The sequence below is a fragment of the Lucilia sericata genome, unplaced genomic scaffold (genome assembly GCF_015586225.1).
Source record: "Lucilia sericata isolate MDLA Ls3-8-SP2 unplaced genomic scaffold, ASM1558622v1 Contig001201F_arrow, whole genome shotgun sequence".
Taxonomy (NCBI): Eukaryota; Metazoa; Arthropoda; class Insecta; order Diptera; family Calliphoridae; genus Lucilia; species Lucilia sericata.
Genome location: NW_023995164.1, coordinates 5757 through 31638, shown reverse-complemented (window position 1 = coordinate 31638; position 25882 = coordinate 5757). Strand labels below are relative to the sequence as shown.

At 30.8% G+C, this 25882-nt stretch overlaps 6 protein-coding genes across 6 annotated transcripts; 2 read left to right on the top strand and 4 right to left on the bottom strand.

Annotated features, from left to right (window-relative positions):
* Window positions 1-3992: 3992 nt before the first annotated feature.
* Window positions 3993-5122, bottom strand: LOC119610462 (protein SCO1 homolog, mitochondrial). Its single transcript, XM_037965684.1, has 2 exons — window positions 4561-5122; window positions 3993-4489 (listed from the first exon to the last, which is right to left on the bottom strand). The coding sequence occupies exons 1-2, from the start codon at window positions 4985-4987 to the stop codon at window positions 4128-4130; spliced, it is 789 nt and encodes a 262-aa protein (XP_037821612.1). The 5' UTR covers window positions 4988-5122; the 3' UTR covers window positions 3993-4127.
* A 1544-nt stretch (window positions 5123-6666) lies between these two features.
* On the top strand, window positions 6667-8090 carry LOC119610458 (eukaryotic translation initiation factor 3 subunit I). The gene is given in 4 exon segments (XM_037965678.1): window positions 6667-6678; window positions 6816-6986; window positions 6988-7306; window positions 7373-8090. Coding segments are annotated over 4 exon segments (984 nt in total). The 3' UTR covers window positions 7855-8090.
* A 519-nt stretch (window positions 8091-8609) lies between these two features.
* LOC119610464 lies at window positions 8610-9559 on the bottom strand. Its single transcript, XM_037965686.1, is given in 4 exon segments — window positions 8610-9055; window positions 9057-9242; window positions 9306-9358; window positions 9417-9559. Coding segments are annotated over 4 exon segments (492 nt in total). The 5' UTR covers window positions 9433-9559; the 3' UTR covers window positions 8610-8818.
* A 574-nt stretch (window positions 9560-10133) lies between these two features.
* On the bottom strand, window positions 10134-11390 carry LOC119610457 (DNA-directed RNA polymerases I and III subunit RPAC1). The gene is made up of 2 exons (XM_037965677.1): window positions 11101-11390; window positions 10134-11044 (listed from the first exon to the last, which is right to left on the bottom strand). The coding sequence occupies exons 1-2, from the start codon at window positions 11229-11231 to the stop codon at window positions 10240-10242; spliced, it is 936 nt and encodes a 311-aa protein (XP_037821605.1). The 5' UTR covers window positions 11232-11390; the 3' UTR covers window positions 10134-10239.
* Window positions 11391-11666: 276 nt separating this feature from the next.
* On the top strand, window positions 11667-14891 carry LOC119610456 (ATR-interacting protein mus304). Its single transcript, XM_037965676.1, is given in 6 exon segments — window positions 11667-12538; window positions 12540-13325; window positions 13327-13743; window positions 13798-14221; window positions 14290-14469; window positions 14535-14891. Coding segments are annotated over 6 exon segments (2784 nt in total). The 5' UTR covers window positions 11667-11818; the 3' UTR covers window positions 14792-14891.
* A 242-nt stretch (window positions 14892-15133) lies between these two features.
* Window positions 15134-23200, bottom strand: LOC119610453 (dedicator of cytokinesis protein 7). The gene is given in 14 exon segments (XM_037965673.1): window positions 15134-15863; window positions 15933-16482; window positions 16544-16670; window positions 16672-16707; window positions 16709-16726; window positions 16956-17819; window positions 17888-18977; window positions 19113-19219; window positions 19362-20165; window positions 20325-22602; window positions 22659-22837; window positions 22944-22979; window positions 22981-23029; window positions 23160-23200. Coding segments are annotated over 14 exon segments (6222 nt in total). The 3' UTR covers window positions 15134-15820.
* Window positions 23201-25882: the final 2682 nt, after the last annotated feature.

Below are 25882 nucleotides of genomic sequence, written 5' to 3'. Positions count from 1 at the left end.
AGCAAATTACATACATACACACACAATTATAAAAAAACACAAAAAAATAATAAAAAATATATACATAAAAATAAATAAATAAAAAACTAATTAAATAAATTATATTTGGGTAGAATTGAATGAACAAAACAAAATTGCACTATAATTAAAAAAAAACATTTAAATATAGTATAACGTTTATGATTTTCATTATTTCTATCTTAAACCAAATATTTAAGAGAGAATTATATGAAATTAATTATGCATAATATTTTTTTTTTAATACATAAAATTACATAAACTTGTTTAGTTCGGCAAAAAGAAAAAAATAACTTAATTATAAAAAATATATATATTTACATGTAACAAGAAGAAATAATAAAATGCTGTAAAAACCATATAGAACATCCGTTTAATAGTCGACCTTTCACTTTAAGTCTCAAAAGTAGTTTTTTATCTTAAAATGCTTAAGCAAAATCTTTAAATATATTTAGTAATGTGAACATATAAAACTCGAGTAGGTATTTATTTAGTTCATATATAAATTTAAATATGCTAGTTTTACAAAGCAAGAGATAATTTCACAAAAGCTAATTGATATTTTCAAAATCTTAACAACCAAAAATTTAAAATCGACTTTTTGATTGAAAATGGTCCATTGCATTAAGATACATGTTGTTGCAAATTTTTAGAACTCTATTGTCAAAAACTCCGACTTTATTGAAATGAAATGAAAGGGGCGTAACAACAAATTACAAATTTCTACAAGTCGGAAAGTCCTAAACAGCAACATATTAGACAATGTCTGGCGGCTCAGTTATACTAAAACGTGTTTATCGATGTTGGGATACATTACTTCTAAGAAAATGTCGTTTTATAACAACAATGGCTTTCATTTTATTTAGTTTCTGGTGACGATATGTTTTATCTACTTACTATGTATCCAAAATGTCACTTTTTTATAGGATATTTTTAAAAATTTCTCTTTTTATAGGAAATTTTTAAAAATTTTGGTTTTTTTATATGAAATTTTCGAAAATTTTATAGGAAATTTTCAAAAATGTTCTTTTTGTATGGGAAATTATCAACAATTTCTCTTTTTATAAGAAATTTTTTGAAAATTTTATCTTTTTATAGGAAAATTTATAAGGAAATTTTCGAAATATATCTTTTTATAGCAAATCTTCAAAAATGAGAGATTTTTCCTTTTATATGAAATTTTTTAAAATTTGACTTTTTATAGGAAATTTTCTCTTTTTGTAAGAAATTTTTAAAAATATTTCTTTTTATAGGATTTTTTTTTTAATTTTTCATTTTTTATAGGAATTTTTTTAAAATTCTCTTTTTTATAGAAATATTTTATATAGAGGATATTTTCGAAAATTTTTCTTTTTTATGGGAAATTTTCAAAATTTCTATTTTTATAGGAATTTTTTTTTAACATTTTTTAAAAAAGTTCTTTTTTTATAGGAAATTTTTGAAAATTTTATCTTTTAATAGGAAATTTCCTTTTTTATAGGAAAATTTCGAAATACATATTTTTATAGCAAATTTTCAAAATGTTTCCTTTTATAGGAAATTTATTAAAATTTCACTTTTTATAGAAAATTTTTGAAAATTTTCTCTTTTTGTAAGAAATTTTAAAAAATTTTTCTTTTTATAGGATTTTTTTTTAATTTTTCTTTTTTTATAGAAATTTTTTTAAAAATTCTCTTTTTCATAGAAAATTTTTGAAAATTCTCTTGTTTATAGAAAATTTTTTCTTTTTATATGAAATTGTTGAAAATTTTCTCTTTTTATACGAAATTTTTTAAATTTTCTCTTTAATACTTTCGAAAATTTAACTATTTATAAAAAATTTTCGAAAATTTCTCTAAAAATTGTATGTTTATATAGGAAATTTTCGAAAACTTTTTTTATATCAAATTTTCTAAATTTTACATTTTTATAGGAAATTTCTCCTTAAATATAAAATTTGTCTTTTTATTTCTATATCAAATGTTCGAAAATCTCTCTTTTTTATAGAAAATTTTCGAAAATTAATTTTATGTATATTACAATTTTTATAAAAAATTTCTAAAATTCTGTTTTTTCATTGAACCAGTTGAAGAAGTTTCGACGAGAGTATATTGGGAAAATTCTATTCTTTATAAAAGTTTTCAAAATTTTCTCTTTATAAAATTTTTTGAAAATTGAATATTTTAAAAAAAATTGGTTTTGAAAATGTGTATAATCCAAATAAGAATCAAACCAGAAGAGAATGGGATATATAACTTCAGTATAAGAAAAATTAAATAATAAACTTTTGTTGGAGATGTGAAATTATCTATTGTTATAATTAGCGCCTATTAAGATTCTTTGTTCACATATTCATTTCAAAAATGCCCCAAACCCTTTCAAACCAGCTAGAAAGTTTAATGCGGAATATTTCTATTAGTTAAACTAAGCTGCTTATTAGCAAAGCAAATTTTTATTTTGTATAAGGATAAAAATAATTAAAATAATATAACATTGAATTACATATGGCTTGATATTATAAGGAAAAACAAATACTATTGGAAAATCTTATATACATAATTTGCATTATGAAGTTACTGTTAAATTTTAATTTAAAGTTTTATTTAAAAAAAATATTTTAAATTAAATGTTTAAAATATTTTTTAATTGTATTATGCATGCAGTTTAAATTTAAAATAAAAACAACAAAATAATTAATTAGTACTTTTATATACGAATGTACATTTTTATTTCTTAATTTAATTTATCAAAAAAGTATAATTTAATTAAATAAACAAAAAAAGTTTATTGCATAAACATAAAAATATATACATAATATTATTACAAATTTTAAGTTAAAATTTCATATACAAAATATTAATAATAATAAAAATAAATGAAATAAAATAAAAATATATATAAAATCCCAAAAATGTTTGAACTCTTTTTTATTTTCAAAAATATTTAGTTTTGAAAACATTATTATGTTCAACAAATTTATACAATATAAAGCAATTTAAAAAATGCCTCTACTATAAATTTATGCGTAAAATCCTTTTTGGTAAACAGTTTTGCAAAAAAATTTAAATACAAAAAAAAAAGTAAAAAACAAAATAATTTACCAGCTTAAACTGAAAAAAAGAAACACCACTTTAAACATTTTTTTGTAGATACTATTAAAAGAAGACGAAGAACCATAATGAAACCACAATTACATACCATTTGAAAAATAAAATAACAACCATACTTGAATAATATTGAATCCTTTTGATTTTTTATATATACATATACATTTAATAAAACAAAATAAAAATTAAAAAAAGAAAGAAAAAACGAAACAAATAAAAACATAATATAGTAACTATAAGAATATTAGAAAAACCACACATTTAATAAATAAATTGATAAAACAAAAATAATGAAAACTTCAACAAATTGAATTGTAAGGAAAGTACATTATTATATACATATACTTACTCATGTTCATACTTACTTACGTACATGCATAAATATGTCTGTAAACGTTGATTACATGCATGAAAAATATGTAAAATTTTCAAATAAAAAAAAAATATTAAAAGTAATAACCATCTAAACTAATAATAAGTAGTTACAAGAGAAAAAAGGTAATAAAAACCAAACATTTTCTAATGGAAAATAACTTTAAACCGATAAATAATAAACAAACCAAGAAAACAAAAAATAAAAAAATCCGATTTATGAAATAAACATTTTGAAACCAAAAAAGAAAATTTTTTTTGCATGAGTCATTTTATTTTTAGAGGTAAAGATATTTTTATTGGTATTTCATTAATTTATCAAAAATCAGGTGGTATAAGTCGTTCCCTGGACCTCTTGTTCAATATCGAAAGTTATAAATAAACAAGATTACTTTCATTTCCACAAGACCTTTAATGTGGTCATCATTCCAGAAATCAATATTTCAATACATTGCAAACTTATCCACAATGGTGGTGTCATAGCTTCTATCAAAATTTATTAAAACAAAATTCATATTATTATTTTATAAACATTTTATTTTACGAAAACGTTAATGCAATTAAGCGCCTTAAATTAAAATTAATTTCATATACAAATTATTTGTACAGATAACAGCATATTTTCAATGAAGTATTCTCTTCCCCTTTGATTTAACTAAACCATGATTTCTTATTCATAGCATTAAATTTCGCAACATTCATTAATATTGAACTAACACACTGATCTTTGTCACGATTTTGTCCATAATAGTCGACAAATTCACCATCAGGATTTACCAAATACATAATAATTGTATGATCAACAATATAATCGTTATCTTGGTCACGAGGACCGGCAGAGAAATAAACTCTAAATGCTTTGCAAACTTTGCTTATTTGTTCCACAGTGCCGGTAAGACCCAACAATTTGGGTGAAAATTCTTTGACATATTTAGCCACGACTTCCTTGGTGTCACGTTCTGGATCAACTGTGATAAATATGGGTTGAACTTCGGGGTTCTGGGGAGATGCTTCTACAAAAAATACATAAATATAAATGAATGAAGAAAAAATTAACTGCTAAAATGTGTTGCAATTTCCCTACCAATTTCGTCAACCACAGCAGCCATTTTTTCCAATTCATCGGGGCATATATCGGGACAGTGAGTGAAACCGAAATATATTAAAAGCCATTTGCCCAAAAAGTCTTCCGACTTTCTCAAGTTACCTTGGGCGTCTATCAACTCCCAGCGTCCTCCTATGGCAGCCTTACCCAACTGACGTTTACGTTCCTTCAAAATGGCCTCCTCCTTTTCGTGTTTAACGTACAGCATAAATGCTAGACCCACAGCTCCCAAACCGCCTATGGCAGCAAAACTTTTCCAAGTAATCGGTCCTTTTCCCTTAACGGGATCTGTTGCGGCTAAACGACATTGTTGCACTGCCAAACTTTGTGTTTTATTAAATACTCCTGTGCGACCAGTGAGATGATTACGGCAATTTATGAAAAATCTTTGCAGGTTACGGGACATCTTACTGTTTAATTTAAAACTTTTAACTTTTTTCCTTGTTAATCGGAGAATTTACGTAAATGCGTTAAAAGTGACTAAAACTCGTCCGGCTATTTTGGATCTAATAATCGACTTTTAAACAATCGAATAATCGACATTTTGCAATAACAATGTAACGTTGCCAGATGATGTTTTGTTAATACACTGAGAAAAAAATACTTTTTTTTTTGCAAGGTTGGCTATCGTAATCGCTAAAATACGATTTCTACTACTGTCATCGCTAAAATATTTTTAATTCTTTACTTATACCAGGGTACACTAAACAGGTATATGCATCACTACAACAATACAAAAACAACATGTATTTTGTTTTTGTAATTGTATGAGCTCAATGTCAAAAATAAAATTCCTTGAAAAACAATGTGAACAAAACATAAATAAAAAATATTACTTTTAAAAAAGATATTAACGATTTAATTATATTATTATATATTATACAATTTATTACACTTTTAAACTACTTTAAAACCACTTTTAATTCACTTTTTAAACTTTTCACAAATTTTAACAAATAGCAAAACACAATTTAAAAATGGCGACGTAAACAATGTTAACAATTTTCAAAACAAACTTTGACAATTTGCTTCATTTATCTAGTTCAAAGTAAATTAATAAAGTAGCGACACGAGTTGTTGTACAACAAACGTCTACAAAAACCACAGGCAATTTGTTTTTGTTCGAAATACTCACTTGTCAAATTTGTTTACAAAAATGAACCAATAATTAATGGAAAATATGGCATTATTGTTGTACTTTCCAAAAATATGTTGTTATTTATATTAAAAGTCACAGAGTTTTCTTTATTTTTAAAAATTAGAACATTTTTAAAAATATTATACACTTAAAATACACTTTTTCACATTAAATACAACAAATTACTCAGAAATTTATACAAAAGCAAGCGTTAAATGAAAACAAATATGGCAACATAAACATTTTTGACAAGTAAGTCCACAAATAGCAAGTTTAAAAAAATAGTCAGCTGTTCAAATGAGTCTACTTATAAATTTACTTTGATCTAGTTTAAAAAAAATAGTCAGCTGTTCAAGTGATGCTACTTTATTAATTTACTTTGAGACATACGTAATTCGTTGTCAGTTCATCGTCCTGTTGTTTTTTTTTCATTCATTATTTTGTAATTTTTGGAATATTTATGTGTGTGTATGATACAAAAATACATTTGTTACATTATTTTAACAGTTTGTTTATTTGCATTTTTTGTAATTTCGGTCAATTACCGAAATAGACATGCACATGTACATATATGAAAAAAAGTTAATTTTACTTAATCTTCAAATGTTTATGAATGACACATACAAATTCTATCAAATGTTTTTTTTTTAATTTTTCAAAATTTTTAGAAAATAAAGTTCTTTTATATAAAAATGTTGCTTATTTTCTACACTAAAAAACTGTCCGTTTATTTCTTTGAGTGTATATGAAGTGCTTAAAAGTTGTCAGCACTGCTAGCGAACACGAACGCTCCTTTTTGACAGTTCGCTCTCAGTGAATGGAATTTGCAAATAAATTTTTTTAAAGAAAAAGTGATAAAAACCACCATAAAATGGTAAATATTTCTAGAAAATATAGTGCAATAAAAAGTTCTATTCAAAAAGAGTACCACAAATATAACTAAACCTATGAATTTGAGCGTAAATTTGCTAAAATTTAGTGGCTTTTTGTGTTGGCTGTTTAGAAATACATAACCTAACAAATGCTAAAGTGTATTTTATGGACGTTTCAATTACTAAATACAAACATGTTTTCTTTTTTGTGTGACGTTTTCTAGAGACCTTTAATGCTTCAGGGACATGAACGTTCCATTACCCAAATCAAATATAACCGTGAGGGCGATTTGTTGTTCTCCTGCTCAAAAGATCAAAAACCTAATGTCTGGTGGTCCATTAACGGCGAACGTCTTGGTACTTATGATGGTCACCAGGGTGCTGTGTGGTGTTTAGGATGTAGATTGGACTACCTCTAAATTGATAACAGGTTCAGGTGATATGACAACAAAAGTATGGGATGTCGAACATGGTACTGTTATTGCTTCTATACCTGCGAAGTCTTCAGTGCGTACCTGTAACTTCAGCTATTCAGGTAACCAAGCTGCCTACTCCACTGATAAGGCTATGGGTCAAAATTCAGAACTCTTCATTATTGATGTGCGTACTGCTGACTCCAGCTTAGCTGAACAAACCCCCATTTTGCGTTTACCCATGTTGCAATCGAAAATCACTTCCATGTTGTGGGGTCCTTTAGATGAAACAATTATAACTGGTAAGTTTATACATAAAAAATATGGATTCATAACCTTAATATTGGACATAAATCCATCTATTACAGGTCATGACAACGGTCAGATTTCCATCTGGGATATTCGTAAGGGACGTGAAGTTAATTCCGTTAATGATCATACTGCTGGCATCAACGATATGCAAATGTATAAGGATGGTACCATGTTTGTCACCGCCTCCAAGGATACCTCAGCCAAGCTTTTCGATTCTGAATCTTTGATGTGTCTTAAGACCTACAAGACTGAACGTCCCGTAAATTCAGCTGCTTTAAGTCCAATTTTAGATCATGTTGTTTTGGGTGGTGGTCAAGATGCTATGGAAGTAACAACCACATCCACAAAGGCTGGTAAATTTGATTCTCGTTTCTTCCACTTGATTTACGAAGAGGAATTCGCACGTCTTAAGGGTCATTTTGGTCCCATTAACAGTTTGGCTTTCCATCCTGATGGTAAAAGTTACGCCTCTGGCGGTGAAGATGGTTTTGTGCGTGTGAATACATTTGATAGTACATATTATGAACCTCTATTTTAAGTAGACTAACTATTGGCGTACATATTTTTTCTATTTGTAAAACCCACAAGAGTACCACAATTTTTCCATAATTTATATATAAAAAGAAACAAAAAATAGTTCAATCTTCGTCTTGTTTAAAAGCCAGAAAAAAAGGTATTAAGCTTACGACTGGGCTGGCTAGTTTGCAAACATTAGCAAAATGTTTGCAAATAAAATTAATAATCAAATATATGCAAGAACACGAAGAAAAGTAAGCATGATGTGAATTAATTGAAGAAATTTATTAAATGCAGCATATGTGGTAAGTTTTAATAAAATTAAATAAAAAGAAAAAATAAGGAAAAAATGGTCAAATTTGGTTATATCGTTAGTCACATTTTTATAGAAATCTAAAACATTTAAACGTTTTCGTTAAAATTATGTTGTTTTTTTTAAAACTATGTATATGATGCCTGATGTAATAAATGCATCCTGTAATGATGTTTAAGAATTTCTGCACTGATAAATGTCCTGTGAATTATATACTAGTATTTTAAACAAGTATGTAGTAGAGAAAAAATTTAGAATAGCACCGATGAAGAGATATTTTCGCTGTGCTTATGGTTTTATATTCTCGAATCCAATAGATATGTCTATAAATTGTATTTAGAAAGCTTTTATGTTGGAAACGAAATGGATATTAACTTCTAATTAGGGATTCAAAATTAATGTCAGATTTAATAAAGACCACGAAAAACTGCAAATGTACCAAACAAATATTTTGGGATGCTTTGTAATATTATGATATTTAACACATTTATTGATCCATATTTCTTTATACATGTTTTTGTATAATTATTCATAACACGTAATATTGTAAGTATGTATGTATGCATGTAAATGATTCACAACTACTAAATGGAAAGTAATAATATAGTAGAAAGTAGGCACTGCCGTTTACCAAAGGTACTTTTTGTGTATCAGCTGGGAAATAAATACTAATTTAGAAAAAGGATTTTTTCTCTTTCTTAATCATGACTGGTTGTCCCGACATGGCAGCCAATTGACCAGGTGTAGGAGCACATCCGGGAGGTGGTGGTGGTATACTTATAGCTCCGGTAGCTGTTGTCCTTACTTTGGCACCTTTTGCTAAGTATAAAACATTATTTGCGCCATTGGGAATGGTGGATTGTGGTGTTACATTTATAGAATTGTAAAAGCTTTGTTGTTGTTGAATATGATCTTTGATAGGGATTGGCGTAACCGCAAGATGATGGACCTGGAGTTGGATAAGCAGCGGGGGGTAAAAAGGCTTGTTGCTGTTGGTATGCGGTTGGATTAGAATACATGTATTGATGTGATGTACTACCAGCGCCACCATTCATTTTTAAACTTTCTTCATATGAAGGAGGCGGAGGTCCTCGCTGCTTAAAAAATAAACTCAAAATTAAATAAACAGTCAATAGATCTATTGAATTTAGATTTTATACTTCAAATTCATCTGGGGCTGATGGAGCCACAGAAGGGTACAATTCCGGTTGATCTAGAATACGAAAATATTTCTTTAATAAATTTTTAAATCACTTCTATTATTCACTTACCGGATTTCTTCGACATATTTATTATTTTACTTGCGAAACTGTGCTTATATTATAGGATTACTGTGTGTATATTTAACAAACATACAGTATATTATTGATTTACCATTCTTATGGCAATGTGACTAAGTACACTTTTTGCATTTGTCAAAAAATTTCACTCAGTCTCTTCATTTGCCAATGGGTTATATAGTAAAACATTTCTAAAGGAAACCTTTTAGCATTTCTTGTTCGTTGATATTTGAAAGTTTTCCTTTCGAATCGAATTAAGAAAATCGCTAATAATTTTCTTTATTAAGTCTAATACAAAATGTAATTTCGAATTAATCTTAGTGGTTTTTTAAATGCATTTCTTATGGATACTATAAATGTTTTATTTAATTGTCTGTTTATTATTTGATTTTCTAAATTTTAGATTTAATGTGTTTATCTTATTAGCGGCTACCATATATATTACTCATCTTGTTTTGGCATTTCTGTTATTGATTGTTGTTGAACAAATAAAGAGTATGCATATGATATATGTACAAACCAAGGGTTGTATTTTCTCGTCAAAAGGTCTAAATAACAGATACTACTATATGCTATAGAAACATTTTAAAATCGAAAATAAATTTATTTGACCTAAATGTTCCCAATGGAAAAATCATTTGTATAAAATCTGTTCTGCAAATAATTAAAACACTAGCTATTTATAAAATATCTTTTTATATTTTTTAGTTTTTTTTTTTTATAATTATTACTTAAAATTAGAAATAATTTTTTAAAAGGATTTATGCTGCTTCTATTTCATCCAAAAATTTGCGAACATTTTTTCTTTAGAACTTTAACAGGCTTCAATAAATATAACGTCTGGTTTAAGGGCACCTACTGATTCAACAGAAAATATATAATGATCACGTATCCTTGACATTTCAACTGCGTCCGCCAATTCAGGATAGCGATAAACATTTCGGCTACAGGTATCGTAACGAGCATTTTTAACATAGGCTCTTTCATATTCATCAATGCCTATGACATCTGGCGAAAAACATTTTTGCAGCAAAAGGGCGTCCTTTCCTTTAACCTCTCGTGTAAGTTTAATCTCTGGCAAAAGGCGATAAAAAGCAGTTGCAACAGGTGAGAATTTAGCATGATCTTTGCCAATGCCCTTTACCGCAACCAATTTTAAATCAAATTCATGTCCCGGTCTCATTTGTGAAATGAGGATGTCATCTTGTATACAACCCACATCCGATTCTGAGTATAATTGAGCTTGTTTGCCTCTGGGCAGCCATTTTATTTGTCCCGAATATACTTTATGATTCTTGTAGATGGTATCAAAATTGGAGGAATCTTTGACGTCTTTGCGTCGTGTACACTTAACTTTTAATTCAAATTCTAATGTGTCCAGTTCGGTGCCCTGTTCATTGTCCTCACTACGATATTCGAATAAACGGGGATCCGCCTTGATCGGTATTAAACCAATACGATGTGCCAAAACTTCATCCTGTATTATGGACGTATTGTTGTATATGTAGACCTTTTCAAAAGCCATGCTAGGAACTTCACTTAACATTAAACGTCTAAAAGCATTGGCAATAGCTGGATGTACACCAATCATATCGAATTCCAGTTCATTGTTTTCATATCTGTAATAAATTGTTTTTAATATTACATTTATGTTATAGGTTTTCATCATACATACCGAACAATAACAATTTGCATTTTTTTCTTAAAGGTCTCAATGTCCACGGGATCATCGGCCAAGCCATAGTCATGTGGATCCTGCTTTAGTTTATATTCGTCCATATATAATTTTGGTTTTTCCTGACCCATATTTATTAATTTATTTCAATTTTTTCAACAAAACTAATAAAAACTGCTTTTCAATAGTATTTACACGTGCAGACAAAATGTAAACATTGTACAGGGTTGTTAAATGACATTTAGTGACGTTATGCTTAAAACAGGGATGTTATGCTGACAGTTTACATTTTTATTTGCTTCGTTTGTCATCCTTAAAGTATGCTGCTAGTTTTATTTTTTACTTTTCAATCCCAAACTACACTTGTTTTTATAATTTTAGGTTATTCTAATTGCTTATATTTTATTGTATTTTTATATTTATTGTACAAATAAATTTACAAAAGTATTAATTTTATAATGTTTGATAAACGCACTTGGCGGTTAACTTTAAGGCGTCGGTGTTAATCAAAATAAGACGACTTCGGTTTTCCGCTAAATATTTTACGACGTCGGATTTGTAATTAAATGGCGGCTAGGTTAGTAAATCTCTGCTGTTTGGCGATGGACTCTGCATATTGCAATTTTATGAATTTTATTCCAAAAAATAAACAAACAAGCATTCTTAATTTAATGTAGCGAAAATATTATAAATTCTAAAACAAAAAAGACAATTAAAAATGTCCAAACGTTTTCAACCTTTGAAAGAATTTGGGCGTTCTATGAAAAAGCCAAAACTGGACATAAGCATCAGTAGCAGAAGTGCAACGGATGCAACAGCCCGGCCTTCATCATCCAAGGCGACTATAGTAAGAAATGTATCACCCATTAAAAGTAGCACTAATGATTTCTGGGATGATGATGACGACGATGTCATACTACTGGCCACTCAAGTGGCTGAAGCAGCAGTTGCGGCCGAAAAGGTTTATAGCCAAACAAAGCAACAACAGTACAATGGAATGAATTTAACCGAGAGCGATATAACGTTTACGGAATTTGCTAATGCTGCCACCACGAGTACACAACGGCCAGCGGTAAGTGAAATACCAGCACCAGATATTTTGTCACAAATGTTTGAGGATGATGACGATGACTTTGAACTATTGGCCGCTGTGCAAATAAATGATCCGGGTGTGTTTAAAAAGCCTGCTCCACCACCGCCAACACAAAAGCCGAAACCAAAAATCACACAGCAGCAGGTTTCAGAGGATGCTATGGAGTTCGTTTTATCCCAGAATACTGGCCCAGAGTCAACATTACCCTCTAGCCAGAGCGCGGCGCGTAGACAATTGGCCTCGGAAAGACAAATAAAATTTCTAATGGAAAAGGTAGATGTTTTAAAAAAGGAAAATTCGAAATTAAGCCATGATCTATCAGGAGGCAAAGACAAAGATGGCATCTAAAGAAGGCGAAACATCATTGCTGCGCGATGAGTTGCGCCACCTAAAACAGCAGGCCCAAACATTAAGAATGGAGAAAATATTAAGCGCACAAAACGCTCAAAACGAATGCCAGTCGAAAATGGATGAATTGGCCAAGGCAGTACAAGCCAAAGAAGCCGAAGTACGTATGAAAGAAATGGAGTGTTCCATGGTTAAAATGCGTTATGAGGATGATACTCAACGTTTGCAACAAAGTATATGTGATGAGTCCATAAGACAGGTACAAGTTAAACAAAGGCGGAAAGATCCGAGTGCTGTTACAACATCGTCTAACAAACAACAGCGACGGTTGGCAAAATGTCTCATGAGAATGCCTAGTTTGGATGTAGGCGCCTCATTAGCCTCCCAATTAGAAGAATGTACACTTAGCCAAATACATCCCATGATATATGAGCACTCATGGGATAAGGGCAGCTCCAAAAAACAAAGAACGCTATTCCAACTTGAATTGGAAAACATACAAACAAAACTGGCTCAGTTGCAACTTTTAGGAGTTGAAAAATTGCCCGATAATTTCGCAAAGTCCTGCTTAGATTCGGTTAGCAAAGTTTTGCCGGAATTTTGGTCTTATACGCATAGTTTAGAGTTTCCCAAGAATCGTCGTATACATCCCTATCACGATTATTCTCTCATTAATACAAAATCACCGCCGAGAGCAGATGATTATGTACGTTGTCTACAAGAACCGTCGGAATTATACGATGATGAACGTTGCTTATGTTTAAGACGTTATCTTGCTGCTTTAGGCCATTATTTGCCAAGAAGTGCCAGAATTAACGTGTGCCCTACTGCAACACAAACATGACGAATATTATCTATTGCAAATTGTTACAGACTCGGTTTCAAAACTGGGCTTTGCGCGTGAAATCTGCGAACACTTTGGAGTGTTAGAGGCTTTAGCTGTTTGGTTAAATAGTTTGCTGATTCATGCGTCTTCCGCGACGCCTGTAAACTGTTTAGAAATGTTGGTGGATCTTTTAAAATCATTAGTATTTTCCCGCCCTAGCGCTTGGATTTTCCGCGAAATATCTATTGGCCTAAGGCAATGTTGTAGATTGCCCAAAACTTTGGACTTATTGTGTGTTAATAGTCCAGAGTCAACATTTGTGGCTGATCGAGTGCGTTCAACTTATAGATTCTCTAATGAATCGTGTTTGATGCAGGTAGGTGGTCATTTATAAATGTTTGCTATGTTGTTATATTTATCTTTGTTTTAGGTTTATTGTGGTCTGCTGGAAATTGCCTTCCCTTTAAGTCAGCATTTGCATTTACAGCATTTTAAACTGCTCGTTGTAATATGTTTAAATCATGTGCGTTTTGTATATGAATGCTTTCAAAAACCACCAAAATTTGTACAAAAACTTTTGCCTTTATACGATGACGAAGAAGATGAAGATAACAATGAAAGACGAATTGATGTTTCCAGTAATAGCAGCAATAACAACAAAATGGATTTTGAAACGACCGAACAAAATTCAACTACAACTAAAACAAATATTACCACAAACTCGACAGTAGGTCAAGAAAATGCTGCTGATTTAAGAAATCCTAGATGCGAATGTTATGTCAAATTATGCCTTAGTGTAGTAACACTGATCTTTCAACTCCTCAGACAATGGTTACTACAAAAAAAGGAACATTGTAAGTGATTTTTTTTGCAATAGTCTTTTTGTAAAAGTTTATTTTTTTTTTATTTGTTTTATTGTTAGGTACTTTACAGGTGGCTGAAATTTCTCGGTTATCCGTGCAGCTATTGCATATCATATTTTGTGACAACTATTTGACCTGCTTATTTAGGGAATCCGAGGAAACTACCAAACACTATCTCTGCTTAATTATTAAATGGTGGTCAGATAACTCTAAACAACTGCAATTTAATGATATTAACAGTAAGTCGGCGCTTATTTAATAAAGCTTTGAATAATTTAATTTAAATTATTTGCGTTTTTTGCAGTGAAATTTTTACAAAAACTACAAAACTCTCATGTCTTGCCCAAGGACATAACTGCCGAAACAAATTATCATAATATCAATGTTGATTTATCCGAGTGGCAAAAATGCACTACAAATGACAATGTTAATCATTTAAAACCTCCCCATAATGCTGAAGAGGCGGATAGTTATGCCAATAAATTAAATTTGATACAAGATGCTTCGAATCAAAATAAATTTTTTGAAAGTCTTAAAGGATTTGCCTTTAATTTTCAGTGATCATGTGTATACACTATTTTTATACTTATATAATTGTTATTTGTTAAATTTAAATCTTTATTGTTAAAATTATCTTTAATAAAAAAGTATTAAAGTGAAAGAATATAAGCGGAAAAAAGTAAGTTTTTTATTCAATATAAATAGAATATAAGATTTTATGCATTTTTTGTTTACCTAACAGATGTTTAGAAGAGTTGCAGTTATTCTTAAAATTTTTGGAATTTTTAAGCTTCAAAGTATGCTTTAAAACTTTTTCATTTAATTAACCAACCTTTGAGTTACAGCATTTAAAAATTATATTTTCTTTTTCGTTTTAATGTAAACAACATTACAAGTTTTGTAAAAAAAGTTTGATTTTATTGCAGAATGCTATAAAAGTATAAAATGTATGTTTTGTGTATTTGTATATAAATCTAGTTTAAATACTTTTTTTGAATAAATATGATGATGAGAATGATGTGTTTTTTTAGCGAGAAATTTATGAAATGTGAATTTTTAAGTGAGTGTATAATTATTATATGTATGACTACAAAATTTTGCAAAATTTTTGGTTTATAATTTTTGGTTTCAAAAAAATTTTAAAGCACAAAAACTGCCCATTAAAACCAGCTAACATAGATACTTTGTAATTTTCTACAAATTTCAGCAAAATTAATTTAATTTTTTTCACTGCAGCTTGATTTTAACAAGAAAATGTGCTTTAAAAGTTAAGTACTTTTTTTTCTAAATACTAATTGTTTTAATAATTTTTTTATGTATTCTGTTTAAATATATCAATAGCTAATAAATTACTTGAATAATCGGAAACACTATAAAATATTTAGGTGTATGTGTAGTATAGACAATTACAAATTAGCATATTTCCAATATACGAACAGACATGTAAGGGAAAGGAAGAAAAAATATTCGATTATAGTAAAAGAAGAATTTGTTTTAAGAAAGCTTTAAAATGTTAGAGCAAAAAGCCAATACAAAGTGGTAGTGAGTAAGTAATACCTTATGGTTACATAAATGCATTTAAACAATTAATTACCATTTTAAGGGTGTACTACGATTGCTAGCGGCATTTGCTCTGGAAATAGTTTTAAAAGAAATTTAGAATTAGCATTTAAATGGAAACTTTAAATTATTAGCAACTTACTTTACTACACCCTGCGCCTGCGTGGGTGTTAATGTTATTAATGGTGTCAAACGTTCCACAAAACGTTCATTATTACGTTCCAATTCACGCTGATAATCTTTTTGATCGGATAAGATTAAATTACGATTTTTCTTTAGAGCATCAGCACAACGTTTTGAAAATTCTCTAAAGCATAAACGTAATTTATTTTGATTTTTGGTAGGTATGGTAACACCATCCGAGAGATTCGATAGAAATACGGCTGCCATTTCCATGGGACCCTGATTGACAGTGGTACCAATGCAGCCTTGTAAGACCATTTGTAGTATCTTGGGATCGGCTGGTTCTTGATTGGTAGCCGCTGCCAATTCCAGTGTTTTCTTTTGTATATCTTCGATGGCCACTTCAATGGGATCCAATATGATTTGCTGGCGATTTATAACTTGAATACGTGTCTTGACGTAAGGAAAATGATTGGCTGTGGTGAGTATTGTTTTGCGTTTACATTGTTCATGCAAATCACCATGTGCTTTGCCAGACTTGGTGAAAGGGGTGGCAAAAATGAAACGTTCTGAAATATGTTGAAATACTTAAGTAAACTTATTTGCTTTAAATTGGTTTTATTAGTATACTTATGTTGAAGTTTCTTTCGAAATAGGTTTCCCGATGCCGCAGCTCATAGTTTTCGAAATAGGGTTCTACATAGGTGATTTGTATGTAAGCCTTATCGGGATCTAGACTATTAACATCTACACTGTTAGGAATCTTTAATAATGTGAACAGAGTCTGGGCCAAAAGCGATCAGCATAAAAGTTCTATAAGAATTTAATTAAGTTTTAAGTAATATTTTTACGACTTTTATTTATTTTTAATATCTTTGGAAATTTTTCGAAATTTTTTTCGAAAAATATTTGGAAGTGGATTTAATAAAAATTAAACTCTATAAAAATATAATTAGAAGTTGCAAAAAAAAATTTTTTTTGAAGAGAACATTTTTGTAATTTAAGATGAAAATGATAAACTAATCTAAAATTTCAAACTTACCTGCAGTCTACTAAATATTTCGGGTAACTTGGTAAGAGTTGGTTCCTTGTAGATAAACTCCTGTTGATCTAAATCACCAAATTTGGCACCATAGAAACCAACTCTGAAATAAGTACCAAAAACCCGTTTGCCCTGCAGTTGTGCGATACGATTGAAGGCCTCCTGTAGTTTACCATGAATTTTACTTAATTTCTGGAAATCTCTATTGGCCTCGCAAATGGGTACAAGTATTTTATAAACTTCATTCATGGCCTCATACATGCCAGCTATTTGGAACGAATTTGAAGCTTCTTCCAACAAAGCTTTCAAGCCTGACTCAGTGAAATGATTACCCAAGCAGATACCATCTTCGCCAGGACTTAGAACGTCATCGGAAACAGCAGACTCCAGCAAAGAGTTGGGAGTGACTTTCTGGAAGCTCACTGCACCTACTGGTAGATGAGGCTGGGACTCCAACATACTTAGGTATTCGGCCACCAGAGCGGCGGAATGAACAAAGCACATGGCTGCCTCAGTGTGATTGGCACGCTCTTTGTGTTTCTTGGCCATATTCTCTAACCATGTCAAACGTAAATCGGGATTATTTTGATAACCTTTGGCAATACGATGCATAAGATCTAACAACATTTCAGGATCCTCCTGATATTCTTTCATTTTTACCGTGTCCGAGAGTATCATATGCAAATTGAATAATAGATCTTGTACTTGTTCTGGGAACGAGGTATCCTGGAGATCTGAATCGGATTCTGCATAAACTAAAATGGTTTTTAGAGCTCGTCGTAAAGACTGTTCGCTGAACGAAGAGCTAGTGCCCACTAGAGATGATAGAGACATGGTTACTTGCATTTTAACGCGAGCGAAATTCTGGAAGATCATTTTTAGAATCAATAGAAGAATGTTATTAATCACTTATGTTGTTTCTTTGTACTTACATTGCCGATTTCAAAATTTTGCCTCATTAGCAAATACAAGGAAGCAGCAGCTTGTGATCTTATACCAGGCAACTGGGAACCACAGTGCTTTAGCAACAGTAAACACAAGTCAGCACAGATATCGGTTTCCTCATCAAACAACAAATTGGGAAATTTAAAGATCAATGATCTTTGTGATGAAAACAAATTCTTCAATGCCAAAGTACTTTGGTTGCGCGACAAAGCATGCAACAATACTTTCAACACTGTACCCAAAAGATTATGATGCATTTCGGAATTCGTAGCCACTTGTACAATAATTTCCAAACAATCTAAAATCACCAGAGTAATTTCGGTAGCCAATGATCCTTCAATATAATGACTCAATTCTAATTCTGGATCTGTTTTTGTTATAGTATCATAAAATTGTGCCCTATAGGGCATTTGATCTTTACGCCAACGGAATTTCTCCGTTGAATTGCGATCTTTGCGACGATTTATTAAATCATAACGGGCCGAGTTGGTGCCACGTATACACTCCTCTAGTTTTTCTTTAAGATCTGTAGGTTTGCGGAAACTTTGTGTGTTACGTTTTAAGACGGGCAAACGTTTCTGTCCTTTATATTCGAAACAGGGTATACAAGTATTCAACACCTGCAACATTTGATGAACTCTATGAGGTGATAGTCCTAAAGTCCATCTATATAAAGCAGTTCTTTCGAGATTTTTCAATATCCAAGTGCAACAAGCTAAAAGATGACGTGTATTTTCACTACTCAAAGGTGATTTATTCTTTACATGATCACTCATGTAGGCATAAGATCTAGAACCCGATATAGCATAAGCTACTTCGGGACTTATAGTTGTGGTGGCAATGGTAGTGTGTGGACCCTGGTAATCATCTAATAAACCCATATTGTGTAAGCGATCATTGGAGTCGGTTAGATATTGATGTAATTGTGGTATGGCATCCATTACTATGCCCAGCAAAGGCAGATATAAAGAAGCTACGCGTGCTCTAGCCTCACTGTCACTATAGCGTGGATCCAAGTCATGAGAAGTCATTAAATTTCGTATACATCTTATAGCTTTGCCATGCAGTTGAGGATTTCTAAGAAGAGATGAAAATATTTGAATTAGTTTAAAAGTCTGTGAAAGTGGAAGAAATCGTTTCCAAGTTTTGTTTGAAGTTGTTTCTGTTGCCAGATTTTATAATTTATGGGAATCATAGGGATTTTAAACTTACGGTACTTCCAAAACAGTCGCTAAATCACTTAGAACCAAACCAACTAGAAAATGCTGTTGCCTGAATTCGATGCTTAAATCCGCATGTAAAGCTCGTTCAATGGAACCCTGGAAACAAATTAAATCCATTTTTGTTAAAATTTCAAAAACAAGATTTCGGCAAAATAACTAAAGGCTTTTTATGTATAAAACTCGATTTTATGAATCTGCTCTAATATTATTAAAAAATTGTTTTTTTAAAATTACTTACATATGATGTTCCACTAGTGTTCGAATTGGTACTTGGTGTGGGACTGCAGGGAGCAGATTTTGTTGTATACGGTGTGCCAAATGGCAGATTTAATGCCACATAATGTTCATGACTACAGACTATACGCAAAAAATCTATTTTATAATTCATCAAATCTGGTATAGAGGCATTTTTCGATATCAAAACCTTGTAATAGGTTTTTATTAAGCCAAATATAAAACCTCTATCCATGACACTAAATAAGTCAAATATAAAGAAACTTAAGCTGGCATTAAGACATTGAGCCAATTTGGGTTCATTGCTGTGATAACCCACCACTTTGGTGGTGACCAAATGTACCAAAGTCGATATATCATCTGTGTATTGATGAGGAAATCTTTGTTTTCTTGGTGCTTGCAGAGATCGCGTAAAATCCAAATGTTCTATCATGGATTTAACAATCAATTCAAATAAAAACCAAGAATTACTCATGGCTAAATCAGCAGCACGTCCGCTAGCTACTACCCAGTGTAAAGCTAGTTCCTCATGCAATAAACGTATTTGGCCATCGCGTCCTACAAATGTTGGTGACATTTCCATGGCCATTTCCTTACGATCCAAACTGCGGCCGGCTACTACATTATCGTAGATGCTATAGGTATCTGATGAAGAGGAGGAAGTATGCATTTCTTCAGCATTACTGCGGCTGCAGGTTATACGTCTCTTGCCACTGAAAGGATGGGGGATTTTGCTTTGAAATTGCACATAAGTGGATAGTAAAGACTGGCGGCCGTATTGATCTACTATTAAGTCATCACTTAAAATCTGAAAAAATACAGTTTTGTAAAAAAGTTGAAATATATGTATTTCGTTTAATAATAGAATTATAAATTTTTTCACACTCGAGTTCAAATCCTAGTTAGTTTTAAATCCGAAAAAGTCCATGAAAAATTCTCATCATTCACAATTTTTAAATCTACTCACCGATAAATTAGATGATACTAAACACAAAACTTCGAAAACTGTTGAACCCAGTGATAGTGTTTGTCCGCCAATTTTATAAGTTGTTACCAACAGTTCTATAAGTTTATCCAAAACTAAATGTAAATTTTTCACCAAAGGTTCACGTTCAGCATTTGCAATTTCCAGTAAACATTTCTTCATTTCAGCTTCCATATTGCCCTCACCTATACGTGGTGGAATCTTGCGAGAATTCAAATAATCACACATCAAAAAGAAACGATCCAAATTAGGATCTAAAGTATGTACTGAAGTAACTGCCTCCACGCTTATGGAAAAGACAGGACGATGATTATCCAGCCATTTAGTGCCGGGTAAGTGAACATTTGGCGGTATAAAGGAATAGTTTTCTGGAGGAGTTTCTACCATTACAGGCAATTGAAATTCTCCCACTTTAAGTTTGCCATCCTCTAGTAAAGGCCACCAGGTATAACCCACCGGTGTTTCAACGGAAGGTTGCAAGTCTTGTGGTTTCTTTTGACATGAAACATGATAAATGGTAAAGAAAAGATGGTGATTTTGTTTGAGATGAGCTGGTAAAGCAAATTTAATTTCATCATAGAATGCTGGACATTTGTTATGATAATTGACGGCTGTAAAAGCTTCATTAGAATACTCGGGGCAGGATGATTTTCCAAATATGGCATTAATGGCATCGTTTTGTGTTTCTCCCGCCATAAGTTGTACTCTAACAGCAATATTACGTGCAGAACCGGCCCTTGAGGAAAAGTTAAGCTCTTTGGGTGACACAAACAATAGATTACGATAAGTGTAGTGGGGATTATAAATAGCGGTAGGAGGTATTTCTAGTATTTCCTTGACTGGTCTAGTGTTATCCTCTACATATGGCTCTACTTTGGCCAATTCGGGGGTTAAGGCATTCTTAACATCCTCTGTGCAGGGTGAAATTTCCAATTTTATAGAACCGGGTATGCATTTGTATTTCTTCATCGCCGAACTAGGTCTTTTTAGTTCCATTAAAAATTTATATAAATCTTCGTCTTTCATTTTATCGGTTTCTTGTTTAAAGAAACTAGAAATAGTTATAGTAATGGGCCGGAATGATTCAACCACATTGGCAAAGTCATCAGGAGACCAAGATCGTCTTTTTTCTTTGCGTTCTAAAGAGCCTCGACGTGTTAAAGTACCACTCATATCATTGGCTTTACGTCTTAGCTGATCAAAACTGCTGGTAGATGATTTGCGATCTAAGCTGTTGGAACTGGCTGCAGATCCCAGAGAACCACCAGTTTCGCGATCTTGATTGCCGCCCAAACCAATACCCTCTTTTCCGCCCTCAAAACTATCACCATTGAAAATATTGGTTAAATATATACCAGTCCAAGCGAAAGGCATGCGGTATTTGCCTAATCTTTCACAAAAGTCTGAGGCATTCTGTTTGGCTTTTTCACGACATTTATCTTTATCATCTTTAATATAAGGCTCCACCGAATCCTTGATATCACCCTGCAAAACCTTTTCCAAACGTATTACCAAAAACAAATCATTGCTGGGATAACTTATTTCAAAAATACCCGCTCTACTTTGGGTACTTTCATCAGCACAGCGCACGTGCGTATGTAACATACGTTTTAAGGTATCCGAATTCATATCAAAGTAGAAATTTTCCGAGATCTTTTTCTTTTCTTTGGCGTCATATATGGCCATAGAGGCAAATATTGGTTCTACCTCCAATTCCAGTCTTAACTGTAAACATTTCACAAATATACGATGACCCATATGTTCCATGGGCAATTCAGCCGATAATCGACGTTCGATTATATCTTCGGCATCCGCTTCGGGATAAAGAGAGAAGAGAGCTTCTTGTCTATCTTCCAATCTCTTTGATTCGTTTGTTTGGTCAATATGTTCGGGAGGAACATCATCTAATAAGTTCGGTATTAAGGGATCGTTGACAGAACGTCTTAGGTCAAAACTAGCCCATGAACCACGGGGAGTTAAAGTATCAGTACAGGAGCTAACAGAAGATAAACTGGCAATAGATTGCCTAGAGCTGGGAGTGCAGCTGTTACTTTGATCGGTTAAAGAGGACTCATCGAAAGAGGCAAAATCTTTATCTACTTCAAATTCTTGCTGATAGGCCGATGGGCTTATGGTGCCTCGATCAATACGTTCACGAGCACAACAAGAACTAGAATAATGACGTTGGGCATATTCCACCACTTTCCAGGGGCGTGTATAACAGTTAACACACTCCTGAACATGTTGAGGCAGTTCAGCACTAAAATGGACATAATATGTATTGAAATGTTTGTAAAGGTATTCTTTGCAACTTACAAATTTTCCTTTGGCACAATATGTTCAATGGTTCTGATTTTACGTGGTATAGTTTTGACAGTAACATCTCCTGGTGGAAAATCGAGTATATTTTTTAAAGGATCACGATTAATAGTGTTTATATGAGAATTTAAAAACTCTTCGTAATCCAATGGCTCAACGGGTTCGGTTAAGGAAAGCTAAATAAAAAAGAGAAGTAAAATTAATTAATAAAGACACACCTTGACCATAAATGGTACAATATGTACTACATACTACATTATGGAAAATAGGCCAAATACTTACAGTCGAGGAGCACATAGAAGAATCTGTTTGTTTTCGTTTGCATATGACAATTGACCACATTTTTACGCACATCACTAGCATGAGTCCTATAAAGAATTAAGAAATTCATTCATAAATTGTTTTTCATGTTAATAAAGAAATTTTAAACTTGCAGGCAGCCTCGCCCTTTTGCTAATTTAAGAACTTTTTATCAGGTTACTTTTCCTTTAGTCTTACCTAGATAACTTTTGCGCAAAAGAGCGCTGTGTAATGGACATTTTGTTTTAAATATTTTTAATTATTTATTTATTACTATTTGTAATTGTTAAATAAAATCTAGTATTTTTTCATTCTCTTCTTTGGGTAAAAAATTGTTTGTGTATTTATGATAGACAGAAAAAAGATGGCCGCTTTATTTGTTTTCTATGTCAACTTTGACATTTCATTACAACACAGCTGTTTCATAAATGTCAATAAATATTGTTGTATTTTACAAAATTCTAACATTTTGAGACATTAGATGGCGCTTCATTGAGTATGACGACACTTTATAAGGGTTGGTAATTTTCAGATTTGATTTCCATTAGAATTTATAACAATTTAAAAAGTAGTTTTCAAGTCAAACAAATGATTAATTTAAATAATTTTTTGATGATTTTTGACAATTTTTTATTTGGCTGTGTTTTCTAAAACAGTTGCTTGCTTTATTTTATAGCATAGTTTTAGGTGTGCATTTAAAGTTTGTATGAAAAGTCGAAAATGTTGTAATAGTAAATTTGACTTGACTTTTATAATTTAAGGCCAATTTTAAAAAGTAATGTGTAATTATATTCCGAACAAAATTGCCTTTAAGAGTTCTTATACTATTATGTCTTTATAGACAAATTTATTGAAATAAATTGAAGTAGAATTTTGATGGAATGAAAATTTACAGAGTACTTTTTTGTGCTTTAACTGGTACTTTTGAATCTTTTTAATATTAAACCTAGAAACTTGAAATTAGCCATACAGTGCCCGGAGTAAATAAGAACCTATTATTTTCAAAAAGGTATATTTTGAGTTTTCTATAATATTACCTTTGGTTTAGTGAACATAGGAAAACTGTAACACAGTGTTATTATAAATTTTAGTTTTCTTCAAAGTCCAGAACAATAAATCCCCAAAATATAGGTTAAGGTTAAATAAAAACAATTTTGTGTACACTCACAGCCATATTGTTAGTTATTGATTTTAGCTTTTAACCATAATATGCTAAATATTTAGATAAATAAATAACAAATCCACTACATTTATATTTAAATCTAATTATTTTATTAAAATGTCTAAAATATGTATGTATTTTTATAAATACACTGCTTAACAATAAACAAAATTTCTTTTGTTCATATTAAGAAAATTTAAATAAATTCAAAAATGATAAATTGAATTGTTTTGAAAATTTGAAGGTTCTTGTATTGAAAACGGTTATTTATAGTGTTAAAGATGCTGTTCGACTTGACCATGAACCCAAACAAAATATTTGAATGTACTTTTTTTTTGTCTCTAAAGTGGTATTAACAATTGGCAAACATTTAATAAAGAAAATTTTAATGTGTTTTTTGGTTTATGGTATTTATGCTGTAATATTTAGTAAAAGAATAAATTAATATATTTTTTTAAATATTTGAACATTCATACATAAATCTTTGTTATTTAAATTAGTGTTGCTAAATATGGTTATATGAAAGCTAAAGTTACTTAAGGATTTAAAAATAACGTTAAAATTAAAAATAAATCTTAAATCAAAATCTATAATTAAAATGTGTTCTTCTTATAGATATTTATTTTACAATAGGGCTTCCCTTAATTTCTAAACTTTGGTGTTCTTTTTTTAAATTTAAACCGTTAAAAATAACCATATAAGTGTTAATTATTATTCAAATATTAACACGTGTATTGTTTTGTTGATTTTATTATTAAAACTATTATTATTTTGTTTTTATTATGTTTTCTGGATTCTTGTGTTTCGTTCACGGATGTTGTGCCATTTCATGCCACTTATTCAAAGATTTTTTTTTGACTATTGTTGTTCTGACTTGTTGTCGTCGCAGTTTTAAAATTTACATTCACTTTTTTTGTGTGTGGATGGATGTCACTGTTTTTTGTTCATCTTAATAAATAATAAATAAACTTATTAAGCATCACAAGAACAACAACAATAACACAAAAACAACTTAAAAAAACTAAATTTAAACAATAAATTAACAAAAAAGATCATCGTCGCATACCACATATGTACACATACATACATATGAATATGTAGCATCGATCGATCTATAGTAACGGCCGTTTTTTGTATTTTCAGTGATCGTGTTTTATCAATTTTACTGACTTTTTATTTAATTTAATTGTTTTTGTTGCTTTTTGTCTTCAAGGTTAAGGCAAACTGGTCCCATCTCTCTCCCCAACGTGCTATCTCTAGCTCTTCTTCTCTCTCATTCTCTTAATATGCATACATATGTTTAAAACTAAGATCAGCTTTTTCTGTCAGTGGGTGCTCTTGCAAGCACTAATGTTTGATACACATTTCATTTAATAAATGTTTCAATATTAAAATCATATTAAATAAATTAATAATACTTGAAAACACTCATTAACATCATCATCTTTTATACCATTAATATAATTTATTAAAGTGCCTAAATTCCATTGAAATAATTTACCTTATTTCAAATTTTTCAAAAATATTTGCAGTTTTTTTTAATATATTATTTATTCCTTTCACTTGTCATGTTAATGAATTATGTTAGATTTAAGTATCTCAGTTGTGGGGATGTTGAGGCTATAAAGGAAGACATATTGCTTTAGTAGTGGTGTTATGATTATTAGACTTTTTCGAAGATCCCACCATAAGTCACGTTTACGCCCACTGTACGTATGTTGAATATTTTATTTAAAATTAGACAAAATTGCCAATATGT

Coding starts and splice junctions, on each gene's coding strand:
- LOC119610462 (XM_037965684.1), bottom strand. CDS start 4,987: ATGTCCCGTAACCTGCAAAGATTTTTCATAAATTGCCGTAATCATCTC. Junction 4,490..4,560: donor TGCTGTGGTTGACGAAATTG/GTAGGGAAATTG, acceptor TATTTTTTGTAG/AAGCATCTCCCCAGAACCCC.
- LOC119610457 (XM_037965677.1), bottom strand. CDS start 11,231: ATGGGTCAGGAAAAACCAAAATTATATATGGACGAATATAAACTAAAG. Junction 11,045..11,100: donor ATGCAAATTGTTATTGTTCG/GTATGTATGATG, acceptor AATTTATTACAG/ATATGAAAACAATGAACTGG.